The sequence below is a fragment of the Prionailurus viverrinus genome, chromosome E2, assembly GCF_022837055.1.
Source record: "Prionailurus viverrinus isolate Anna chromosome E2, UM_Priviv_1.0, whole genome shotgun sequence".
Taxonomy (NCBI): domain Eukaryota; kingdom Metazoa; phylum Chordata; class Mammalia; order Carnivora; family Felidae; genus Prionailurus; species Prionailurus viverrinus.
In genome coordinates this window covers 49,230,052-49,253,020 of record NC_062575.1, presented here as the reverse complement: position 1 = coordinate 49,253,020, position 22,969 = coordinate 49,230,052, and the positions used below count along the sequence as shown (strand labels likewise).

The following is a 22,969-nucleotide window of genomic DNA, read 5'->3' as shown; positions in this document are numbered from 1 at the left end:
CTCACGCTCCCAAGTCACTAGAGCTTCCCTTCCCAATGTCCGAGGAGCCCAGCAGCCTTCCCGTGGTTAACAACCCTATGCTCACCTCACCCAAGCAGAAGCCTTGAAAGCAGGCATCTACGCCCCCGCAGACTCCTCACAAGCACCCCTGCTATCACCGGACCCACAAATACCAAGGGTCAAATCTCTGCCCTCCAGAGTACAGACGTCCGCCGGGACCCAGGGCGTGCAGCTTTCTACACTAGAAGAATTGCAAGATTTGCAAACATATAGTCAGAAACCGCAGGACACCGGGGTCTAAGGGTGTTAGACCAGTGACGGTGGATATCACACAGATGGGCCAAGTTCACGGGTCCGTGGGCACTTACTGGAAGTGATGAGTTAGCTAGTACAGCTGGGTGGTTCTAAGGGCTCTCTCCGGTCGGCTGACTGGAACTTGGACTCCAGTGTGGCCTGCAGTTAGGAGAGAAGCCAGAGAGGCCCTGACGTAATCTGGAGGGGGGTACCTAGCGCTGAGGGAGGTTAGTGTTGGACCGGGCTGCTCATGGTTGACCTGCAACCTCCCCCCAGCACTGTGTTCCACAGGAAGGCAGCTCTTCACTCTCCACGATGGACTTTCGATGGACTTTCCCTGTTCCAGTTCCATAACAACCAACGCTGTACTCTGAGATTTCCAATCGCCCCCCAGGAGGAGCAGCGTCAGCCCTGGTGGCAGGACCTCTCACCCCTGGGAGAAGCTAGATTCTTCTCCCAGCCCCGCGTGGGGGTGGGGGTGGGGGAGGCCTGCTGGGGAGACCCTTCCAGGGCGCTCAGGGCCCTGCCCCTGGCTGTCTTCTCCCACTCTGGCTTTCATTGCATCAACACTCGGCACTTCCTCTGTGCGCTTGGCCTCCAGCGGCTCCCGCGGGCTCCATTACTCAGACTTAGGGGGAGGCAATCAGCTCCGGACAGATCCGCTGCTGCTGACAGGGTGCCGAGGAGGAGACATCAGAGGGTCCTCCCAATCCAGGGTGGAGTGAAGGGGGTCAGGCCGGGCTCAGAGGGGCCCTCGGTGCCACCCAAGGTTCCAGGAGGTCTGGGCTAAAGAGACCTCGTCTGCCCGCCTCCCCAGACAGCTGCAGCAGCCCCAACAGCAGAGGCCCCCTGGAGGGCAGGGACGTAAACACAGACACCCTCTCCTGTCCCGGGGGGCCGGATGTGAGTGTTCCTGGAGTCACGGTGCAGCTGTGGGTGGGGCTGGAGTGGGGAATGGGGGAGGGATGGATCCCGCCCCCGTGAGGCAGACCCGAGGCACCAAAGGGGTGGAGGAGGTACCAGGGCAGCTGAGCACCAGGGCCCCGGGTGCCCTCACCCCACCCTCCACTGGCCTCTAGCTTGGCTCCCCCTTCACCCACCCCTTCCCTTTCCATCAGGTCCCCTCCTGCTCCTCCCTAGCTCCCTTCTCCACCTCTCCCCGGGCTCTGGCTGTCCGCAGGCGCCCTCTTCTTGGTCCCACCCCAGGGTCCTCCATCTGCCTCTGCTCTCTCCCTTCCCGCCAGGGGCACCTGGCTACCCTGTACCTCACTCCCGGTCTCCACGTCCCTCCTCTGCCTCTCCCCTTGCAGTCCTCTGCTCTTTGCCTCCCCCTCCATCTCTCCTTTCTCTTCCCCCGCCTGCCCCTGAGGTCTCCCCCATCCCTCCTCCTCCACCAACCCGGCCCATTCCCCATCCCCACCCCAACTCCTCCGGTGGCCACAACACACCCCATCTCTGGCACGGACGGCCCATCCCCTCAGCACGGCCCGCCGCCTCTGCGGCCGGGCGCCAGCCGCCCGCCTCCCCTCCCAGCTCTGCCACTTTGGGACTCTTGCCTGTCCCTGGGCCATCTCGGCACTACCCAGCTCAAGTTCAGGCCTGGCCCTCAGCCTCACCCCCTACCCCCAGACTCTCCCAGGCCCCTGGCTCTCCCTGCCTGGCCTCGCCAGGTCCCCCATCTGTGTCTTTGGCCACCCTGAACCTTTCCGCTGTCTCACCAGAAAACCAGCCCCAACACGCCAGAGCCCCATCCCTCAGGTCGGCCTCCTGCCCTTCCTTCCCCTCCCCTCCTCTCCTCCCTCGGCCCCGCCCCGGCCCCTCCCGGCCCCTGGGGCCCTGAGGCCTCCCTCCCCGCCTCTCCGGACTGGCTGGGCTGGGCTCAGACGGCTGCACCGCAGGTTGGCGAGAGCTGAAGGGAGGGAGCGAGGGAGGGCCTGAGCTGAGGCCCGGACGGCGCAGGCGGGAGCTGGACCCAGAGGTAAAAGGTCGCTGGCTCCCCTTCCCTGGGGTGGGGAATGTTAGGGTGAGGGAGGCTGGCTTTCCAGGAGGTGGAAGGGCTGACCCCGTGATTCTGGCGCCTGATGAGTGGACCAAGGGGGGCTGGAAAGGCCAAGTCCCCAATCCCCCAGTGCGGTGGGGGGGGGGGGGGGCGGTGCTGCCTGCAGAACAGGTCAGTGGAAGGGGCTGGGCTCAGGGGAAAGAGCAGGGTGTCAGAACGAATGGGAACTGGATTCCAAGGTCAGAAATAGGGAAGAGGTGGGCGGGTTCAGGGTCTGGGGCTGAGGGGAGTGGGCACAGGGGCTGGCAGGGACTGACCCCCGACGCAACCGTGGCTCCTCTGCAGCTCCCGCGGCCGCCCCTTCCCTGGGCTGGGTCATGCGCTGCCCCAAGTGCCTTCTCTGCCTGTCAGCGCTGCTCACGCTCCTGGGCCTCAAGGTGTACATCGAGTGGACATCTGAGTCTTGGCTAAGCAAGGCCTACCGGGGACCCCAGGGCACCCCACTGGGCCCCACACCAGCCACCCCCGAGCCCACCCTGCCGGCTAACCTCTCTGCCCGTCTGGGCCAGACCAGCCCGCTGCTCTCTGCATACTGGAACCAGCAGCAGTGGCGGCTGGGGTCCCTGCCCAGTGGGGACAGCGCTGAGGCAGGGGGCTGCCGGGCTTGGGGGGCTGCCGCTGCTGCAGAGATCCCAGACTTCGCCTCCTACCCCAAGGACCTCCGCCGCTTCTTGCTGTCGGCGGCCTGCCGGAATTTCCCCCAGTGGCTGCCTAGAAGTGGTGGCGGCCAAGTGGCCGACTGCTCAGGTACGGACGTCCCCTACCTTCTGTTGGCCATCAAGTCGGAACCAGGGCGCTTTGCAGAGCGACAGGCCGTGAGGGAGACGTGGGGCAGTCCGGTTCCTGGGGTCCGGCTGCTCTTCCTGCTCGGGTCACCAGAGGGTGAGAGGGGGCCTGACCTAAGCTCCCTGGTGGCCTGGGAGAGTCGCCGCTACAGTGACCTGCTACTCTGGGACTTCCTCGACGTCCCCTTCAATCGGACGCTCAAAGACTTGCTGCTGCTGGCCTGGCTGGACCGACACTGCCCGGGCGTGAGCTTCGTCCTGCAGGCTCAGGATGACGCCTTCGTGCACACACGGGCCCTTCTGGACCACCTGCGGGCCCTGCCCCCTAGATGGGCCCGAAGCCTCTACCTGGGTGAGGTCTTTACCCAGGCCAGACCCCTGCGGAAGCCCAGAGGACCCTTCTACGTGCCTAGATCCTTCTTTAAAGGTGAATACCCGGCCTATGCCAGTGGCGGCGGCTATGTCATTGCTGGGCGCCTGGCACCCTGGCTGCTGCGGGCAGCGGCCCGTGTGGCCCCCTTCCCCTTCGACGATGTCTACACTGGCCTGTGCTTCCGGGCCCTGGGCCTGGCACCAAGGGACCACAAAGGCTTCCTCACAGCCTGGCCAGCAGACCGCACTGCTGAAGCCTGTGCTCTCCGGGACCTGCTGCTGGTGCGGCCCCTCAGCCCCCAGGGTAGCATTCGGCTCTGGAAACAGCTGCAGGAGCCTCAGCTCCAGTGCTGAGCCTGGCGGAGCTGAGGAGAGGAGGGCAGCACAGACCTGGCTGCACCTCGGTGCCTGTCTCTCACTCAGCCTCTCCTTCTGGGCCTCAGCGTGAAGGAGGAATTCTAGAACCGTGACTGCCTGAGCCCCTCCTAGGTCCTCCCGGGCCAGGGGACGGGGCAGCCGGAGGGAACAGACTGTTTGTGTCTACTTTTTGTGTTTGAAAAACACGCACTCCCCACTCTGAGGCCTGGAGTGGTCTTTGCGCCTGTGGGGCCCCAGAGTAGTTGACAGAGCAGAGCCCAGCTGCACCCCGGCATTCACACTGGACCCCTCCCCACCCTTACCGGGCAGGGCCAGCTCTGCCAGCCTCATGGTCACTTTGCTGAACAGCAGTCTTGTCCCATCTAGGGGAGAACAAGAGACCATCTCTGGAGGACCCCACCCCCACCCTGTCTGCGGATACGGACCCTCCGCTTGCTAAAGTTTCCGGGGGAAGTAGATATCTCAACAGCCTAGCCTTCTTTATCTAGAGTGGAGAAACAAGGTCCCAAACTAGTCATGCTGGGCTCTCCTCCCACCTCCCAAACTCCAGGAAACAGACCAGCAGTGGCACAGAGCCAAACACAGAGAGTTTATTGGCCACCTGCTGACCACCTCTCACTTTGAGGGAGTGACTTCCACAGGCTGACCCGTCACGCCCACCCCAGAGGGGCTTCTAGTCCTGGAGGCGTCCTGGCCCAGCCCCTGGGAGAAGGCACTGTAACAGGCGAGGAGGGAGCTGACGGAGCCCCCCCCACCCCCACCCAGGGTAACAGCCTGGAGGAGTGGAGATGGTTGGCTGGAGTCCTGGCCCCAGTATTTCAGAGGGGGCTGGCTGGGGAAGCAGGGTGGCATCCTGCAGCTCCCTGGGCACCCCCCAGAATGGGGCTGCCCCTCCGGGGAGTTGAGGTGGGTGGGGGTGGGCTGGGGCAAGAGGGCCTCACTTCTCGAAGTGGTCCAGGGGGTAGTGCTCGCCGTAGGCCTGGAGGTGCCGGGCCAGGGACTCCTGCTGCTTGCGAAGCTGGGCCGGCATCTCCTGGTACACGTCAGAGAAGAGCAGGTTGGGGTTGGGCTTCGGCTTCCGCTCCGCCTGCTCAAAGGCCTCCATCACCTGTGGAGGGACGTGGGACAGTAGACAGGCAGCCGGCTCCCCACCCCCGACCTGTGGGACCCCATTGAGGGGTCAACCCCCCCGAGCTGCTGCCTTCCCATCTGGACGATAGTGCTAAGAACCAGCAGCCAGATCAACATCCCCCAACCCCGGCCTCCCCTCCCCGGCAAGACCAGGCGCGGCACGAAGTACAGGAATCGGTTCAGCCTCTTGGCACAGGCAGAACCAGGCAGTAGGCAGCTCAGAGGGGAGGGAACCGAGGCATGGAGAAGAGGGGGTACGCCACGACAATGTCCTCAGGGCCCGGGCCAGGGTCTGCCCTTACCACTGGGCACACAGCCCTGGCTCCAGACACCCAGGCCGAGGAGGGCGGCACTTGGACCCGAGTGGGACGCTCACAGTGCACATGGATTAAGTCACCTAATCTTAATCACCCTCTGACAGCGACACCCCAGTGTCGCTCTTCAGATAGGAGGCCGTGGAGGGCAGGCATCATACCAAGGACACAGCAGAAACGCATGTGCCCAGGCAGCCTGACGCCACAGGCCATGCTTAGAGACATCCCTGGAGCTGTCCCCAAGTCTCCCAGTTCAATGTCCCCCAAACCCAGCCTCTCCATCCCTCCAGAGTTCTTCACCCAGGCACCACCCCAGAACATCCCCCCGCCCCCCACACCGGGGCCTGGGTTCCAACAGAGGGGGGTCCCCACCTTCTTGCGGGACTGCTTTCTCCAGGCCTTCTCCTGCTCGTCGTCCCACCAGCCTCGGCCCTGCAGGTAGTGCCGCAGCCGGGAGATGGGGTGGTCCTGCTTGTCCCAGTAATTGACCTCGTCCACCGAGCGGTAGGCTGAGCTGTCGTCACTGGTGCTGTGGTGCCCGATCCTGCCAGCGGGAGGGAGCCCAGGGTCAGGTTGAAGCCCCCTGGTGTGGGTTCAGGAGGGAGAGGGGCGGACTAGGGGAGAAGGGCCGGCACTGGAACAGAGGCAAGGACGGGGAGCCAGTGTGGGTGATGGGGTCATGCTCCGGGGACAGTGACCAGTGCAGGGCAGATGCTGTCAAGGCAGCGAGGAGGACAGGAGGCAGGCACCTGTAGGTCATGGCCTCAATGAGGAAGGGCTGGTTCTCAGCCACGGCCCGCCGCCGGGCCTCCTTGGTGGCGTTGTACACGGCAAACACATCGTTGCCGTCCACGCGGATGGACATGATGCCGTAGCCCGGGCCTCGAGCAGCTGTAGGGACAGAGGCAGGTCAGGCCCCAGGGCTCAGATGAACAGAGTGGGGAGGGGGGAGGAAGGAGAGGGGAGCAAGCAAAACAGCGTCCCTGCGACCACCCCTGTGCCAGACTCCACAGGGAAAGGACTGGGCGGGGCGGGGTGGGGGGGGGAGCATGAGAGCAGGTGGGGGCGCAGCTCACAGGCCCATACCGATGCCGTCCCCGCGGTACTGCTCAGAGGTGGGCGTGGAGATGGCATAGCCGTTGTTCCGGCAGAAGAAGATGACCGGGCACTCGAGGGTGGCGGCGAAGTTGAAGCCGGCGTGGGCATCCCCCTCGCTGGCCGCCCCCTCCCCGAAGTAACAGATGACCACTCTGTTGGCGTTGGCACGCTTGGCCGCATAGGCCGCCCCCACCGCTGCAGGGGGAGAGGGGGCTGAGCAGGGGCAGAGCCACAAACTCCCCCCACCAGGCTCTGGCCTCTCAGCCGATGGCCGCCCTGTCCTTCCATTTGGGCGGCCTCCTCTCTGACTCCTAGATGTGCCATTACCCACACCACTGCCACCTTCAAAACACAGCTAGAATCTGACCCCTTCCCACCTGTTCAGGGCAGAATGCCCACCCAGTCACCTCCTGCAGCCTCCCAGCAGCCTCCTCACTGGCGCTCCCACCCCACCGCTGGCTCCCACCTGCTCCCCTGGGGCAGCCAGAGGTCAGTTAAAATGTGAACCAGGCTGACATTCCACCCCAGCGACTCTCGCCCTGCCCCCTGCAGCTCCCCTTCCGCTCCAGGCAAAAGTCAAAGGCCCAGATTCCCCTGGATCTGCACCCTCCCTGCAGCTCCCCAGCCCCTCCAGACCTCTCTTACACCTGCCCCGCAAGCAAGCAGGCCGTCCGGCAGGCACTTGCCTCAAGATCCCACATGGCTCCCTTCCCCCTACCCCCACCGCAGTCTGTGCTGAAATGTCACCTCTGATGCAACCCAGGCCTTCCTCCCTCACACCTACTCCCTCTGGCTTTAGTTGTCCCTGCGGGACTCCTCACCTTCATGCTTACTGCTTGTCTCCTTTCCTCTACCCTGGTGTCAGCCCCAGCGGGACTGAGGTTTCTGTCTCTGGCTCACTGTGCCTAGAATGGTGCCCACGTAGCAGAGACTTCCTACGTGTGGCCGCTGGGCGGCTTAACAGTACTCGAATGGAAGGTAAGGGCCAGGGCCCAGCCTTACGGAAACCCTGCCCACCTGGAGGGAACGTGCCACTTCCTCTCACAGAGCCACTCTGCCCACTTCCCACTCGCGCTCCTCACACGGAGCACCAGGAGCCAACACATCTGGACGGGTCTGCCAACCAGCCCACTGCTAAGCCCCACCGACACACCAACGCATGTATCTTGGCCACCTCGGAGCAGAGAGCCGCGGCCGAGCCTGGCCCTCGGCCAGACTGTAGGGTCCAGAGGGCAGGGAGCGAGGCTGGGTCCCATGGTCTCTGTGCTGTGTGGGTGCAGGCCTGGCCCCTGAGGGGTCTGCTTCTCAGCTGTCACCTTTGACAAAAGCAACTCGGACCACTCGAGGCACCATGGGCTTCCAGAGTAAGCTTCAGGAGAGTCAGGCTCGGAGGACTGAGGCAGAGCAGGGCTGGGGTCAAGAACCCAGCTCTGGCGCCACAGATCCACACTCGGAGTCCCTGCTCTTCTCGCTGCCTGCCAGACGATGCTTTGGCAGGAAGCTGGTGCCCACTCAGTCACACAGTGTTGTTTGTTGCTGAGCGGACAAACGGGACAGGCACACGTTTGGGGAATCAAGAGGGTGGTGGCCGTGCCAGCTTGAACCTGCCAAACCGGAGCCCTCCTCTGAAGACAACCAGATGAAGGGTATCTGGAAAGTCTGCAGCCCGGACCAGCGCTCCGACCCCAGCACCAACCGGAAGGCCGCCCACAAGGGCTGCAGAAGGGCTGGGGCTCGCACAGGGGTCCGACGCTGGTCTGTGCGTACCAGGCCCGGGCCAAGTCCTCACCCTGCGGGATCTGCGTGGCCAGTGGAGAGGAGATGGTGACGAAGTGGCGCTCCTTGCAGCCATAGTGCACGGGCATCTGGCGCCCCTTGCCCAGGTCGCTCGCGTTGCCATAGCACTGGGCCATGAACAGCTCCAGGGGGTAGTCCCGGTACATTAGCACACCTGGCGAGGAGGAGGCCGTGTGAGCCTGCAGGCGGGGTGGGGGGCAGACCGGCCCTTCCTGCCCGGGCTCCTGCTCCCTAAAAAGACAGTCAGGGAAATGGATTCAAGCAGGGGAGGCAGAGTTGAATGCTCATGGGGACCAGGCAGGTGAGCGGACAAAAAAGCACAGGCCTGTCCCAAAAGGGAGACCACTGTTCTGACCATCTGACTACTGCTCAGGGAAGCCAGATGGCCCAGTTCTTCAAAAGAAGGCAAAATCTGGCTTACTTTTATTTTTTTTTTTTAAGGAGAAACTACCTGATTTTTATGTTTCAACTAATAAAATTACTTGATAAATTGTCATACGAACCAAATAATACTATTTGTCACACTAGGTCACAACTTCTGAACTAAAGAGCCAATACTCAAACATGTTTATGGCTGTAAAATCCTTTCTTCCAACAAAACCTCACCACCAAACGGAACTGCTCTGGGTGAGGGGGGCCTTGACTGCTAACTCAGAGGACAGGAGCGGGTGGAGATGGCCCTGGGATGAGCAACGACCCACTCTGGCGCCTGAAAAGGGGAATGATTGTCACACCCACACCTGAGGGGCAGCCCTGGGGATCAAGGACCTCCCTGGAAGCACCCAGAACCTGAGCATTACAGAGTAGAGGTGGCACATGCATTTCCGAATCTTTTTCTTTACTGCAGAACCCTTTCTTCATCTGACAACTTACTGGGGATCACATACCACGGGAGTCACATTTTGTGCAGCGTTAAGCACCCCTTCCCCAAATAACCGCCACGTGAATATAATATTTGGTGCCAAGTGCCTTTATTCGGAGCACTTTTCAGACATTAACTTGATCGATCCTCACGACAATCCTCCGAGGGAAGTGGGATTATTCTCCCCATTTACAGATGAGGACACTGAGGTAGGCAGAGCTCCCATAACCGGCGGGCTGGAGCGCTAGTATGGCACATGGCTCACACTTCAGCACGGAGCCTGGGGAAGGGCGCCGGGGGGCTTGTCTGTTTATCTGCTAACGGGGAGCCACAGTCGAGACACGGTGACTGTGGCCCGGACAACCAGCTCTGCAAGTACGCCCCCCAAAATGAGAGTTGGGGTGAGGGTATTTGGGAAGACTTCAGCCTTCACCTTTCACGTAACTGGATGTGGGATTCTGTCATACAACACAAATTCACACCCAGTGTGGCCACGCTGTACCTAAAACAGATCAAAGAGGAGGCGCTCCGCTGAAGCAGAAAAAGGGGGCTGTGTGTGGCGGGGGGCTTCCCCACAGCGTGGTCCAGGGTCCACAGTCCACCCCGGGAGCATCCACGGTCTGGGGCAGGAGCCGGCGGGAAGTGCAAATCCAGATTCCTGGGCCCAGGTGGTTCTGCACCAGGAAACCCCAGGTCCAGTGGCAGTTACTGCGCTAGACGGACACGTGCCGCCTCTAAGATCCTTTTTATGAGCCCGGTGCCACGGTCCGCACACCACACGCACCCTTGGTTTATACCAGACAGCCCTGCGTGGGCAGCACCACGGGGGGCAGCGCCGGGGCGGAGGAGCGAGGGCTGACTCCGGGAGACCCCTGCTCCCCTCCTCAGGAGGCGTGTGGCCTGGGCATGGGGACTCAGCCTCTTCGGCTTCCTACGCCCTGGCACAGACAGGAAACACGGCTGCCGGGGGACTCCTTCCTGCAGTGGGGTCGGGGCAGGTGAAATGAGGTCGAGCCTCCACTGCTTCCCGCACGTGGAACAGCACCTTGGCCTTTAAGACCCCAGTGAGTGTCAGCTATTGTTGTGAGCATCCTCGTTCTCCACACCTCCAGGTGGGGACTGAGAGAGGTGGGACCGGGTGCAGGTCTGTGTGGCTCCCTCCCCACTGAGCACGCACCCCCTGCCGCTGTCCAGGCTGTCCAGGCGGGACCTTCCTCAGGGGCCTCACCCCGTGAGGGTGCTTCACAACCTCATCTCTCGGCTCCTTCCGTCCTGTCACTCACTCGCTCAGAAGTGAGCAAGAAGTGAGTGAGAAGCTCCTGGCTGGCACTTCCAGGCCCTCCCATCTGCTCTGCTCCCTGAAGGACACAGAGCCTGGAGAGGCCAAGAGAGTCCCGTGCTGTGGACAGGGGTCCCTGTGCGTGTCCACCTGTAGCCAGGCCGCCCTCACTGCACACTGCTTGTATCCCTCAGGGCAGGGGTGGCAGTACCGTCATTAACTCCGCGTTGGAGACCAGAAAATGGAGGCTCCCAGAAGAGAAGCAACTTGCCCCAAATCTGCTAGCTGGTAACCAGCAGAGCACGGAGCGGTCGGGAGCACGGGCTCTTCACTACAACACTGCCTGGACTCCAGACAGCCCCACAAACTCCTGCCCCTGGCTTGGCTCATTCCTGCTCAGAAAGTTCTTCCTCCAGCTCCTTAGACCTCCCTGGCATCACGCTGCTCCTGGAAGAGCACACAGGGTAGCTAACGTGGGCCTCGCCTTCCCACCGGGAGGGACTGGGCCTGACTCGCCTCCATGGGGACCACAGACCCAGGGCCCCAGCATCTGCTCCGCAGTGCAGACATACCTGCCTCCCGGTACTGGCCAAACACCAGGTCCGTGCTGTCCAGCGCTGCCGCACTCCCCACATGTGTCCCCTCCTCGCCATAGTTGGTCATGTAGAAAGAGATCCGGCCCTGGGGGTGCAGGAGGGCCCGGAGGCCCGGGCTCAGTTACGCTGGGCAATGACAGGGAACCATCCAGATAACTGACCAACTTCTGGAGACTTCATTAATCACCTCACACTTCCTGGGCCAGGACAGGTCGGAGTTCCTGTCTTCCTGGAGGGACTGCCAGACTGCTTGAAGCCAGAGCAACAGGGCCATGCGATAGGAGGCCAAGCCGGTTGTCTGGCTCACCACAGAGGGGCCTCAGGGTCAAATGCCTGAGCCGAGCAAAGGTGAGGTTTCCAGGCAGAGGGAACAGTAAAGGCCACGAGGCCAGAATGGCTGGGGCAGAAAGTGGGAGGGGTGGGGACAGACCAACAGGGAGAGGCAGTGCCCAGGACCACAGTGAATGATCCGCATCCTGGACTTTACCCTGAGAACTGTACCCACGGTTCTTCTCAAGGGAGCAACATTTTAGAAAGGTCTCTCTGGCTGCCATGTGGAAAACGGATGGTGGAGACAGGACGGAGTGCAGCCAGCCAGGCCAGAGGGGGCGGTGGCCCGGGAGGGGCAGGGGGCAGGCAGAGGAGCTGCTGGGCGAGCCTTAAGAGGCAGAGTCAGAGTGCCAGGGAGCGACAGACCCTACAGGCTGGCCACACCGATGCCCTGGCCGGCTCCTTTCTCCTGGGCCCCCCAACCCTAGAGCCTGGAAAAGCCAGGTTCCCAATCTCCCCTACAGAGGTGACCACGGGACACAGATCTAGCCAGAGACTTAAGGAGAAGTCTGCTTTTGCTTTCTCGACAAAAGGGCCCACGGGAGCTAGAGCCAGGCCTTCTTCCCGCCCTGCACACGGCCATGAGGCCAGACCTGTGGCAGCCGTCTTGCGAAAATGAGGCAATAAGTGCGGAATGAAAGCCAACTCGCCCACGATGGGGGAGCAGAAAGGTAGGAAGTCTGGCTTCCTGACACGGTGCTGAGCAGCAGAATGGATTTCTAGGGTAAATGAGACAGGAGAAAGTGATGGCGGGGTGGAGAGAAAGGAGCAGGGATGAGATGCAGGTCTCTGGTTTGGGCAAATGGTGGGTGGCGGCAACCTCTACTGAGAAATGGCCTGAGGGAGGAAGATGCCGAGGTCATGTCTGGACAGGCTGAATTTGGTGTGGGACATCCCAGGCAAGAAGCCAAGTAGATCTGGGGCTACGAGGTAGAGTCTGGCTGGCGATCTGGGGCACCCCTGGCACACAGACAGAACTGAGCTCCCCAGGACCACGTGTAAAGTGAAAGAGCTCACGCCGGGACGCGAGGGACGGCCACCGCCCAGTCCTCATGCGTTCTGCAGGCCTGGCTTCCTGTCATGGCGGGAGAATAGATGAATAGTGCTAGTGCTTTCTTCTAAGTGGGGAGCCAATTAAAAGTTAATGGGCCTCCCAGAGCCAAGTGGGCAGATGCTGGGTGCTGAAGGCCTGGGAGGGCTGTCAAGGGTGGTGTGGGGAGGAGCCTGCGCACCCTCCCATCCAGGAAAACAGGGCCTGGCGAGTGGCAGAGGTTGCTGGTTGCCTACCCAGTATCCTATCCCTCTTCCTGTTTGTTAACAGAGATCTCATTCCACAGGCAGCAACCGCCCAGATGAAGAGACCACAGTGCAGCCTCCTTGCAGCTGAGAGCAACCTATGCAGTGTCAGATGCTACTGGGTGGGGCTGCCTGCAAAGTTCTAGAAAGGTGGGTATGGGAAGACAGCTGAGATACGCCACGTCTGACCTGTCACTTTCCTTCCACTTCCTGCCTAGAACGAGGTGGGATGGAGGGAGCTCCAGTGGCTACTTGGATCCTGAAGGGCCCTAGAAGCCAAAGCTGGGTATCCAGTGACATCATGGTGCCACCATACCAGCCCCAGACCACCTGTTTTCAGACTTCTTTTATGCAAGATGGAAAACCTAGCAATCTGTTTAAACTACTGCATTTGTTTTTGTTGGGACTGGGGTAGGAGGGGCCTGGGGAGGTCTGGTACTTACAGCTCAACGGGAAACCTAGCTAGCACAAGCTGAGCCTTGACGGGTGAGTTGATCTTACTGAGGCCTTCTCTGTGGCAGTCAATGGCCAAGGGGCTTTATGCGCTGGGCCTCACAGAAGTGAGGATTGATAGCCCCAACCTCGCCATCCCCCCTTTTTAATATACTGAAGAAACTAAGGCAAAGACAAGAAAAATCTCCTGCCCAAAGTCACACCTCTGATTGGACCCACATCCACTGGATTCCAAAGTTCCCTGTTTATGTAGCCCACACAGGCATGAAGGGACCCAGGCACGTTGAGGCAGGGGAGGGATGGCCTGGCCCGGCGGTAAGGCTGTGGAGAGGGGAGCAGAGAGGGAGCAAGGCCACAGTGGAACAGGAAGGGCCAGACCTGACCCTGTGGGCTGGGGGAGCCCAGGGAAGTTTCTGGGCAGGTTTCAGGGCAAAGGTACTTACTACTCTGCCTTGGAGAACCCATACCCAGTGCCCTGTGAGTGGGAGAGTGGGAGAGTCTGCTCGGTCCTGTCCTACAGAACAGTGGGCCTTATGCTTTAGTCCACAGGGGGATGGCCTGGGGGCTTAACATAAATGCAGGCTCTCAAGCCCACCTACCCCTGACCCAGCACAAAGGCCCACCACCCACCATTCTTCTCCCCCTTTCCAACAGGAACCCCAGAGCCCTGGGAAGGACGGATTTCACTGCTCTCTTCACTTGGTTCCTGGGGATGAGAGCATGGTCCTCCTGGCTGGGGACTGGTTGAAGGCAGGGTCTGTGACCAAAGCCCGGACAGTGAGCATTGGCCCTGGACTTTTGTGAGCATTGGTCCCTGGACATTAGGGAGCAGACACTCTCTTTCCACTGCTCAGCAGAGAGGATAATCATTGTGAGGCTGACAGGGTTATGATATACGATAAAGCTAATATTTACTGAGTGCTGGCTGAACGTCAGTTTCACTCTTTTTAAGGCCATCACATGTGCCACTGTCAATCCTTAAGCCAATGGCATGAAGTAAGTACAGACGAGAAAACTGAAGACCTGACAGATTAAGCAACTTTCCCAGGGCCGCAGAGCCACAGAGTGACAGATGAAGACGTTGGTTGCACAGTCCTGCTCCAGAGCCCACCCCCTGATCCCTTCTCTGCCACTTCTCCTCAAGCCTAAACCTTCAGAAACGACTGCTGCCTAATAATGAAGGAAGCCAGGGTGAAAGAGAGTAGAAAAGACACTGGGAGAAAAGAAATGGGTCTGAGAACATCGAGGCCCCTGGATCCAGCTGTGCCTGAAACCAGACCTTCTGAACTTGGAAATTATTTGAGTCAATAAATTGCCTCTTTGTTAACACTGCTTTGATTGGGTCTCTGCCCACTGACACAAACACTGCTGAGGCTCACGGCATATCTGACACAGGCAAACCAGGAAGCACAGAGGGTCACCCTGTTTTTCAGGGCTGTGAGCTCCCAAGGGGAAGGCCCATCAGGTACTCTCTGCCTGTACTCTCTTGGCACAGCCAGGCCACCAGCCAGGTGCACAGGAGATATTTTTAGTCATCTGGTCCATCCTTCTGCCCGCGGGCAGTACCCTTCCCACACTCTCCCTCCAGAACACCAAGAGAGAACTCCAACAACTTTAAGGACTCCAAGACAAAGGATCTCCATTCTACCCTCTCCTCCTTGGGAGTTATCTTCTGGCCCGAACACAGGCAAGGCGACCTCAGGTAATTCCAAGCCTCCCTCCCCAGCCTGTCTCCACGCACCTGCCGCTGGGACTCGTAGAGGATGCGGTCCATGGTGTTGAGCAGAGTCATGCTCTTGTAGAACTTGAGCACCGTCTCCTGGGGCAGCTGCAGGTGGAGGCACAGACAGATGTAGGCCAGGTGGGACCAGAGAGGAGATGGACAAGGGGCCTGGGTGTGGGAGGCACAGGGTGGGAAGGAGGGGGCCTCTCACGTGGGGATCCTCGCTGGGGTTGATGATCTGGCCCTGCCGGTCCATGACGCGATAGACGGGGATCCCAGAGATGACATTGGGCTGGATGAATTCTAGCTTGTCTACAAACTCCGCCGAGGCCCCGGGGAACTGGGGCTTGTCATCCAGGGATGGAAAGTGCTGCTGCTCCTGCCTCTGGGGGTGCTGGGGAGAGAGGAGGGTGAGGGTGAGGGTGAGGGTGAGGGTGAGGGTGGGGAGACCCATGTCAGGAGCAGCAGAAGTTCCCCTGGCTCAACCTCATAGAGGCAGGCAGTATGGGCAGGCCCCAGAGGACCCTGGGGCCTGATGCACAGGGTACAGATCCCAGCTCTGCCACTTTCTCGATGTATGACCTTGGGCAAGTTACTAGAACTTCTTTATGTCTCAGTTCCTCATCTGTAAAACTGGGGCGAAAATAACATCTAACCCACAGGGTAGTTGTAAACACTAAATGCCCCAATAAAGTAGCAGGCAGATCAAGAACTAGCAGCTGTTACATCAGAGGCCCAGACGCTTCACCCTGGCATTCAAGGCCTCCCCAGTCTGGCCAGATATACCCTCTCTCAATCTCCCACCGCCATCGCAGGCATCGCAGGCACACCCTCCCCCAGCACCCTTGAATCAGCCAGACAGGCTCTTCGCTGACCCTGTACAAGCAGGCAGCCACCCAGAATTGAGTAAGTCTGTGAGCTCTGAAGTGTCAGCCTGCCTGGGTTCAAACCCTTTGCTGGGTGACCACAGGAAAGCGACTTCCCTTTTGCACCTCTCTCCCTTCCCATCTGTAAAAGGGAGGCGACCTCACAGACGTGTCGTGAGGCTCAGGTGAGATCATGCACATGAAACAGTACTTGCATACTTGTAAGTCGTACAGCAAACACTCAGACAAGTACGGATTATCACTTCGACCACCACATGACTACACTTGGCTCTTTACTAGAATGTCTCCCCACCCCCGCCGCCCGCCAACTTCCATGCTTCAGTGGCCTCTCCATTCCAGTCCTAACCCCCACCCTCCAGGCCCAGACCGACTCATTCAACAAATATTTGAGCACCTGCTTTGTTCCAAGCCCTGTGCTAGGTTTGGGGGACCTTAGAGAAGTCAGACATCTGTCACTGCTGCCCAGCAGGGAAGACAGCTGCTGAACAAGTACAGCTGAGGCTGAGTCGTATTTGCCCAGGAGAAGCCTTGAGTGTGGCAGAATGGAAAGGAGCCAGGCTTCTCTGAGGAAGCAGCATGAAAGCAGGAGAGCTGGAGGACAGCTAGGAGTCAGGGCAAGAGCACCAGAGGCCGGGGGCACAGAACACGCAAAAGGCAGGACGTGAGGGATGGCCTGTCACTTGCGTGTCGCTTGCGGAACCTAGAAGGAGTTCAGAGTGGCTGGTGGGGGGTGTACCACCTCCTCAGCGGGCTGGGAAAGCCCTGGAAAAGGCCATGAGAAGCCTCAGGCACTGCAGGGTGAGAGCCCACCCCACTTCTCAGCTCTGGAGCTGGGCAGCCGTGAACTGGTCTCTCGTCTTGGTGCTGCTCCCCTTTATCAAGCACCTGCGGGCTGCCAGCTGAGCTCTGTGCCCACAATCTCACTGAGCCCTCAGCGCATGTCTGAGGCAGAGACCCTCTGCCGTGGCCCTTGAGGACTGAGGAAGCGGAGATACTGAAGGAGGTAAAATCACCTGCACCAGAGCTAAAAGTGGGTAAGTCAAGACCGGGCTTCCATCCCAGGCGGGGCAGGCATTCAGACCCCCAAGCCACGCTCCTAACCCAACAGCCACAGCTGACCCGGTTTCCACCATCTACAGCTCACTTCCCGTGACCGCTAGCGATTGTGGCTTCACCTCCAAGAGGAGCCAGACAAGAATGACCCAGTTTGCCATGCGCTGGATCTCACACGTGTGCACCCAAGTGTGTCCCCCACTCCTCCTCCTCTAATTGCGGAGAAGCATCCAAGGATCCAGCGGGGGAGCGTGAGCACCAGTGCATTTATCTGCATTTATCTGCATTTATGGTTGTGAGGAAATAGAGGAAATTACACTCTCAACGGCAGGGCAGGTCCAGGCCTGCCAACAGCATGGCAGACTTCCCCTCTGCTCGCAGGGGAAGCAGCTGAGCGCTTGCAGCCCGGGCTGAGCACCCACGGCCGGACCTCTCCATCCACCCAGAGGATCAACTGTCTGCCTCCCACACAAATCACAAACTCCCGGAGGGCGGGGAGCGTGTCTGGGTTGGTTTACACAGCAGGCACTCAACAGGCCATTATTGAAGGGACGGATGAATGAGCGGTTAAGTTCACGGGCTTTGGAGGCTGACCGACCTGGGTGCCGGTATCTTAGCTTGCCCAGTGGCTCTACGCAAAACACACTGTCCCTGCGAGGTTCCTCATCTGTAAGAAGGCTGCATGGGGCTGTTGTGAAAAGTTCCTGAGATGAGACACACAAAGGGCTCAGCACAGGCCTGGGACACATTATGAGCTTGGTAGAAAGGGAAAAAACCCAAATCTGACAGGTAGGAAACGGGGAACACAAAGTGGCCGGCACTTTGGGAAGAGCTGGAGCGAAGGATGGGCAGCACCGCGAACAGGACCATAGCAGCAGACAGACCACGGAAGAGCAGGGCTTTCGGTGAGGGGCCCACAGGGGGCAGAGGACAGGGTTACAGGCTGAGAACAGACTGGGCTGTTAGGACAGGACTCTGCCTGCCTCCAGAGGCTGGAGAGCCGCCATCAGGGCACCCTGGCGCACCCCCGCTCCGGACTGGGGCCTTGCGGGCTTGGGGGAGGGGGACCTTCCTTCCTGGGCCCAAGAAGATGCTGGAGTACCTACCCCAGGGTTACCGAGCTGACTGGGTGAGAGGCCAGCCACAAGGAAATGCAATCCATGGGAGGGGTGGTAAAACGCCAGAGGAAGGATGTGACTCCACCTACTTTTTCCTCAGATTTTGGCGGGGGCCAGTAACTGACAATGGCAGAGGCTACCAAACCTTGCTGCCACATCCCCTCCCACCACACTGGAAACAGGCCAGCTCTGGGTGGTCCGGTCTGCCCTGCAGGTACTGGGGTGCCCCCATGGAGCCACTCCCTCTGGCACCAAGGCTAAGGTTAAGACTCCCAGCGGAGTAGTCTGCTGCCTCCTGGCTGTGTACCTAAAGCTCCCTGAGCCTGTTTCCTCTTCCATCCTTGGGATGAGTAACTATCTCAAGGGTCACCAGGAGGATTAAACGAGTCAATGTGTGCGGAGTGTTCAGCCCAGTGCCCGGCACATAACGAACACTCAGCAATTACAAGCAGCTAACAAGCATATCTGATGATCGCTATTGTCCAGCAGGTAGCTACCAAATAGTCCACGCGGGGCCCTGTACAGGCTGGAGATGAGAGAGTGAGATGGGTGACAACACTGAACACACAGGTGACAACTGGGGGCAGGACAGACTGGTGGTCAGCCACACGGCAGGGTAGCATGAGGGCCTCTCTCCCTTTCCGTCGGAGTCACCTTGGCTCCCTGAACCTGCGTCCCCTTGTGGAAATGACAAGAATTACTACCACAGGTCTGGGGTGACGTGGGTACAGAGCACCCGCTATGGCTCTAGGGGGGAACTTTAGCTACCAGCATCAGAGGGCACATGAGGAAAAGCTTTCTGGAGAAGGGGAGTCACGCCAACCTGCTGGACCAGCAGGGGTGAGCCAGGCAGAGGCTAGGGGGAGGAAGGCGTCAGTCCCCGGGAACTACCAAGGCTGAGGCAAGAGGGGAGAGCCTGGCAGTGTGGGACCCTGGGGACCAGTAAGGCTGCAGCACGTTAATAACAGTAACTCGTTAGTAACAATAGCTAAGTCGGGGCCACGCAAAACACTTCCTGGTGCCTATATGCTCTCCGCACCACCCGGTGAGGCAGACGCTATTGTCTCACCTCAGTACAACAGGGGTGGCCCTGAGGCTCAGGGGGGTTCAGTGACTGGTCTAAGGGCAGGGAGATCGTGAGGGGTGATGTCAGCATGCGAAGCCAGCCAGCCTGACTACAGCTGCCTGAGGAGGCTGGAGAGAAAGGTGGGGTCCAGCCGTGGAAGGTTTTGTGGATGGTGCCGGTTAACCGAGTCCTCTGTATCGAGGGTAGCCAGGGCCCCCCCAAACCCAGGGGCTTTAGCAGCACGGTGCCCCCCGAGGCACTGCAAGTGGAAGGCCCTGAGGGAGGCCATCCTTTCCTGACCATACCAGATTTACTGTCCCTGGAGAAAAATTACAGCCCCCATTTCCTGAGACCTTACTGAGTGCTTGGGAAATGTGGCCACTGCTTCCTAGGAGCCACTTCCTTTCACCTTCCCATCTCTCTGAGGGAAGTGCTGCCGCTGCCCCATTTTACAGATGGACACTGGTGTTGGGGCCAGGAAAGCTTCTCCGAGGAAGTGGCCTGTCAGCTGACATCGAAGGACCATCGTCCTACAAAGGCCTTCAGGTGGAAGGAGCTCATCCACAGGAGGGAAAAAGGGCCAGTGGGGCTGAGGCACAGGGAGGGAAGGGCACGGGGGGCTGAGGCTGGCGCCTCCACACCAGCATCTCACCAGACCCAAGGGGGACACGTGCCAAGACCAGATGGAGCAGGATACTGCAAGACTTAAACCGAAGCCCAATCGCTTCTCCTGGCAGCCTGGTACTGTGAGGAGAAACGGGGCTTTAGAGTCCTGAACTCCAAGTTCAGACCTCACCCCGTGAGCCTCAGTTTCCTCACTCAAGTCAGGAGAAAACTACTAATACCTTGGCATGTGACTGTATTACGTATAATAACGGTGTGAGTTTGGTAGTGTAAACCAGGAAGGGCTTCCTGATGTGAAAAAAGAATCCGGGGTGGGGGGGGGGGGAGCTCAAGACACCAGCCAAGAAGGAGATGGACCCATACGGTTAGAAGACCAGTAATGACCATCTCCATTCATGCCTCAACACACACTGGGCACCGCCACTTGGGAGATATTGCACAGGGCACTAGAGCACTGGAGTCCCCAACAGGCTGCCCCCGGACAGCGGGGTCAGAGAAACAACATCCCTGACAATTACACAGACTGAGCTCGAGGTGCCCCCTGACTTCCAAGAGTAGAGACTCCAGTCACCCCACTTGCTACGCTCAGAGAAGTGAAATGACTTGGACAGGGTCCCACTTGCTTCTTGGGGTGGTGGCTGAGAAACCAACTCAGGACTCCCTGACAATTAAGTTGCCTCTCTCCTCTTTCCCCTGAGCACGAAAACACCGGCTATCAACTGCAGGGGGAAGGGAGGGAGAATCAGGCAGACACCTCCCGAGCAACGGGGTGTTCAGTCAAGAACATGGTGAAAGGAGAGGCAAGAAGGCAGAGATGGAAGTCAGGCAGCCCCAGCCTTTCTCCCAACCCAGCCTGCCCCACGACCCATCCATCCACTACAACACAGCCTTTCAACCTTCCCCCAAACCACTATCCCTGGGATCTGCCTTGATCCGCAAAGACGGCACCACCCAAGATGGCAGCCACCAGCCACGTGTGGCTATTTAGACTGATGAAAATTAAATGAAAACTTCAGTTCCTGAGCCATACTAACCACATTCTGAGTGCTCAGTAGCCATGTGTAGTCAGCAGCTACTGTACTGGACAGCACAGATCTAGAACTCGGTCATCATCGCAAAATGTTCTAGCGGACAGCTCCGGGTCTACAATTTTCCTTAACTAAATGCTCCTACTCCTTCCCTCCACTCAAAAAAGGCTCCTTTTTATTCTTAGGAAGAAAAAAAAAAAAAGCAAGTGGGAGAAATAAAAGTGGGGGAGAACAAACAGGAACTCTAAAAGCGTCCGACTCTTGGTTTCCGCTCAGGTCACGATATCACGGTTTGTGGGTTCGAGCCCCGCATCAGGCTCCACACTGATGGTATGGGAGCCTGTCTGGGGTTCTCTCTCTCCTTCTCTGCCCCTCCCCTGCTCCCACTCTCTCTCTCAAAATGAAAATAAACTTAAAAAAAAAAAAAGTAGGTACTCTGAAAGAGCTGCTCCAAAAAAATCCCCCATCCTATTATACTCCCACAAAATAAAGAAGGGGAGTCAAGAGAGAAAGGTAGCAGGGAGACTGAACCTGGAAGGAAGATTTAATCAGCCATAAATGACCTTTCCCTACTTTCTGCCCCAGTCCTCCCCACTGCCAGCCAATGGACTATTTGGACTGAGATCAGCCCTGCAGATCTGATTGCTCAGGAAAAAAAAAAAAAAAGCCACAAAGAATAGCCCAAAGGCAGGAGGCTGCCCCACCCCCAGCCTGCTCCAGCAGCCCTTTCAGAATTACCTGCTTCAAGGGACTCCATTTCCAGTCTCTGTCCCCTCCCCTCACCCCTGGCCCATCCTCTTCACCCTCCTCCTACCTTAAGGGTCTTCCCACAGATTTTATCTTCCTTTCCTAAAGGATTAGGGATCAGGGGGTCAGACCCAACCCCACAAGATCTTGATAGATTTCCCTCCAAGGGCCCTCACCAACCCAGGTCCTGCCAAGGTCACCTTTCTTCTCCTGGTCGCCAAGGTCAGTTTCTGTCCCTTCCCTCCACCCTCACTTTCCACAGTGACCAACATTGCTATTGCCCTTATCAAATACCAGGTCCAGGTCTTAGCACTTGACACATTTGATTTTTACTACAACCCTATGAGGTGGTCACTGTTCGCATTTTAGAAAGGGGGAAATGCACCCCCTTGGAGAGATCCAGAGGAGCAGTCCTTTGCCCAAGACCACACAGCTGGAAAGCTGTGACTAGGAATATGAACTCACTTTCTGAAACATTACTCTATCTGTGAAATTTTAGTTCATGGCTCTTCCGCAGCCCAATGCCTCTCTCCCTCTAAACGGGCTTCCAGCTAGATCTCTGCTGTGTGAACTTACTGTCAGCAGCATCAACCCAAAGGGATTCTAACCCTTTTGAAAAGAATTGAGGCATTTCTTAACTGCGACTCAGTTGGGCAAGGGGGTGTCCTGTCTGGACCTCTCTCCCTCCTCTTCTCCCTTAGTTAATCCGGCAAAATTTTATTGATCGCCTGGTCTCCTGTGTTGAGTGACAAAAACGGACAAGGTTCCTGTTCTGGCATTAGATCAAGGACACAGGATCAAAATTACGCAATTCATTCTAAAATCAGAACAGTAGTAAAGGAACAGGGAAATGAAGAGTACTATAAAAGCCCGCGCTGGGGGACCTGATCTCTTTCCTCCTTTTGGAAGGGGGAGGGGGGATCCTTACCGAGAAGAAAGTGTCTTCCTCGGGCAGTTTCACTCTCTAATGCCTGCGAAGAAACGTCTCGCCTTCCTCCCGTGCCCCTCCAAGCGGCCTCCGGTGGGGATGGGTGGCAACTAATGAGGAACCCACTCCCTCTCTCCAAGTTGTCTCCCTTCCTCGGGGCCCACAATGGAGCTGCCTCGCCTTTCCTCTCCTGAGGAAGTTGTTCCTGAGTGTCCTCTCCGAGTAGTTCCAGACCTTTTCCATTCTGTGACAGCCCTTCCTTCGCTCCCTGCACAGAACTGACACCCTAAAATCGGCGTTGACATCCCTACTCTCACTTGGGGAAAGCTCCCAGTGCCCCGGGAACTCACATATCTAGCCAGCCCCCGAGCACCAAGCCGCCGCAGGAGCAGGACGCCAGCCTGGCCCAAGCCTCGACCTGAGCCCCGGAGCTTCGCCGCAGCAGCCGCCACCGCCATCTTCGCTAACAACTCCTCAGCGATCCGCCCCTCTCCCCTCCTAGACTGAGGCTGCCCCTTTATGAACCTGATTCAAATGTTAGCCCCATCCTCCCAAGAAGCCACAACCTACTAGTTCTTCGGCCTCCTGGACACGGGTATGAGTGGACAAAACAATCTAGCTTGCCAAAAGTACTCTTATAGCCTCATCTTAGTTTTTTCTGTAACAGGCAAAGAAGAGGGCAACCTGACCAGAGCCTCAGGCCTTTAGGGCCCGGGGGCCTCGGGTAGGACGAGCCCAGGCCAAGGCCCGC

General features: G+C 58.7%; 2 protein-coding genes across 7 annotated transcripts; one reads left to right on the top strand and one right to left on the bottom strand.

Moving 5' to 3' along the window:
- The first annotated feature begins 1,402 nt into the window (after window positions 1-1,402).
- Window positions 1,403-4,090, top strand: B3GNT8 (UDP-GlcNAc:betaGal beta-1,3-N-acetylglucosaminyltransferase 8). 2 transcript variants are annotated; one of them, XM_047835384.1, is made up of 2 exons: window positions 1,403-2,272; window positions 2,639-4,090. In XM_047835384.1, exon 2 carries the CDS (start codon window positions 2,671-2,673, stop codon window positions 3,862-3,864), a length of 1,194 nt encoding a protein of 397 aa, XP_047691340.1. In that variant the 5' UTR covers window positions 1,403-2,272; window positions 2,639-2,670; the 3' UTR covers window positions 3,865-4,090. The 2 variants fall into 2 exon arrangements, with proteins under 2 accessions (XP_047691340.1, XP_047691341.1); XM_047835385.1 differs by having other exon boundaries at window positions 1,403-2,279.
- A 366-nt stretch (window positions 4,091-4,456) lies between these two features.
- Window positions 4,457-22,923, bottom strand: BCKDHA (branched chain keto acid dehydrogenase E1 subunit alpha). 5 transcript variants are annotated; one of them, XM_047835382.1, is made up of 9 exons: window positions 22,789-22,923; window positions 14,979-15,161; window positions 14,786-14,872; window positions 10,942-11,050; window positions 7,585-8,382; window positions 6,420-6,626; window positions 6,083-6,224; window positions 5,706-5,877; window positions 4,457-4,996 (listed from the first exon to the last, which is right to left on the bottom strand). In XM_047835382.1, exons 2-9 carry the CDS (start codon window positions 15,021-15,023, stop codon window positions 4,826-4,828), a joined length of 1,731 nt encoding a protein of 576 aa, XP_047691338.1. In that variant the 5' UTR covers window positions 15,024-15,161; window positions 22,789-22,923; the 3' UTR covers window positions 4,457-4,825. The 5 variants fall into 5 exon arrangements, with proteins under 5 accessions (XP_047691338.1, XP_047691335.1, XP_047691336.1 ...); XM_047835379.1 differs by lacking the exon at window positions 22,789-22,923 and adding an exon at window positions 22,569-22,729; XM_047835380.1 differs by lacking the exon at window positions 22,789-22,923 and adding an exon at window positions 22,569-22,728 and having other exon boundaries at window positions 7,606-8,382.
- Between the last annotated feature and the right edge of the window lie 46 nt (window positions 22,924-22,969).

What these genes read in the sequence shown, in the direction of transcription:
- B3GNT8 (XM_047835384.1), top strand. Translation starts at nt 2,671, where the DNA reads ATGCGCTGCCCCAAGTGCCTTCTCTGCCTGTCAGCGCTGCTCACGCTC.
- BCKDHA (XM_047835379.1), bottom strand. Translation starts at nt 22,676, where the DNA reads ATGGCGGTGGCGGCTGCTGCGGCGAAGCTCCGGGGCTCAGGTCGAGGC. An exon ending in TCTACGAGTCCCAGCGGCAG is followed by an intron (nt 11,051 to 14,785) that starts GTGCGTGGAGAC and finishes CTGCACCCCCAG; the next exon opens with GGCCGGATCTCTTTCTACAT. An exon ending in GAAAGCAGTCCCGCAAGAAG is followed by an intron (nt 4,997 to 5,705) that starts GTGGGGACCCCC and finishes GTCCCTCCACAG; the next exon opens with GTGATGGAGGCCTTTGAGCA.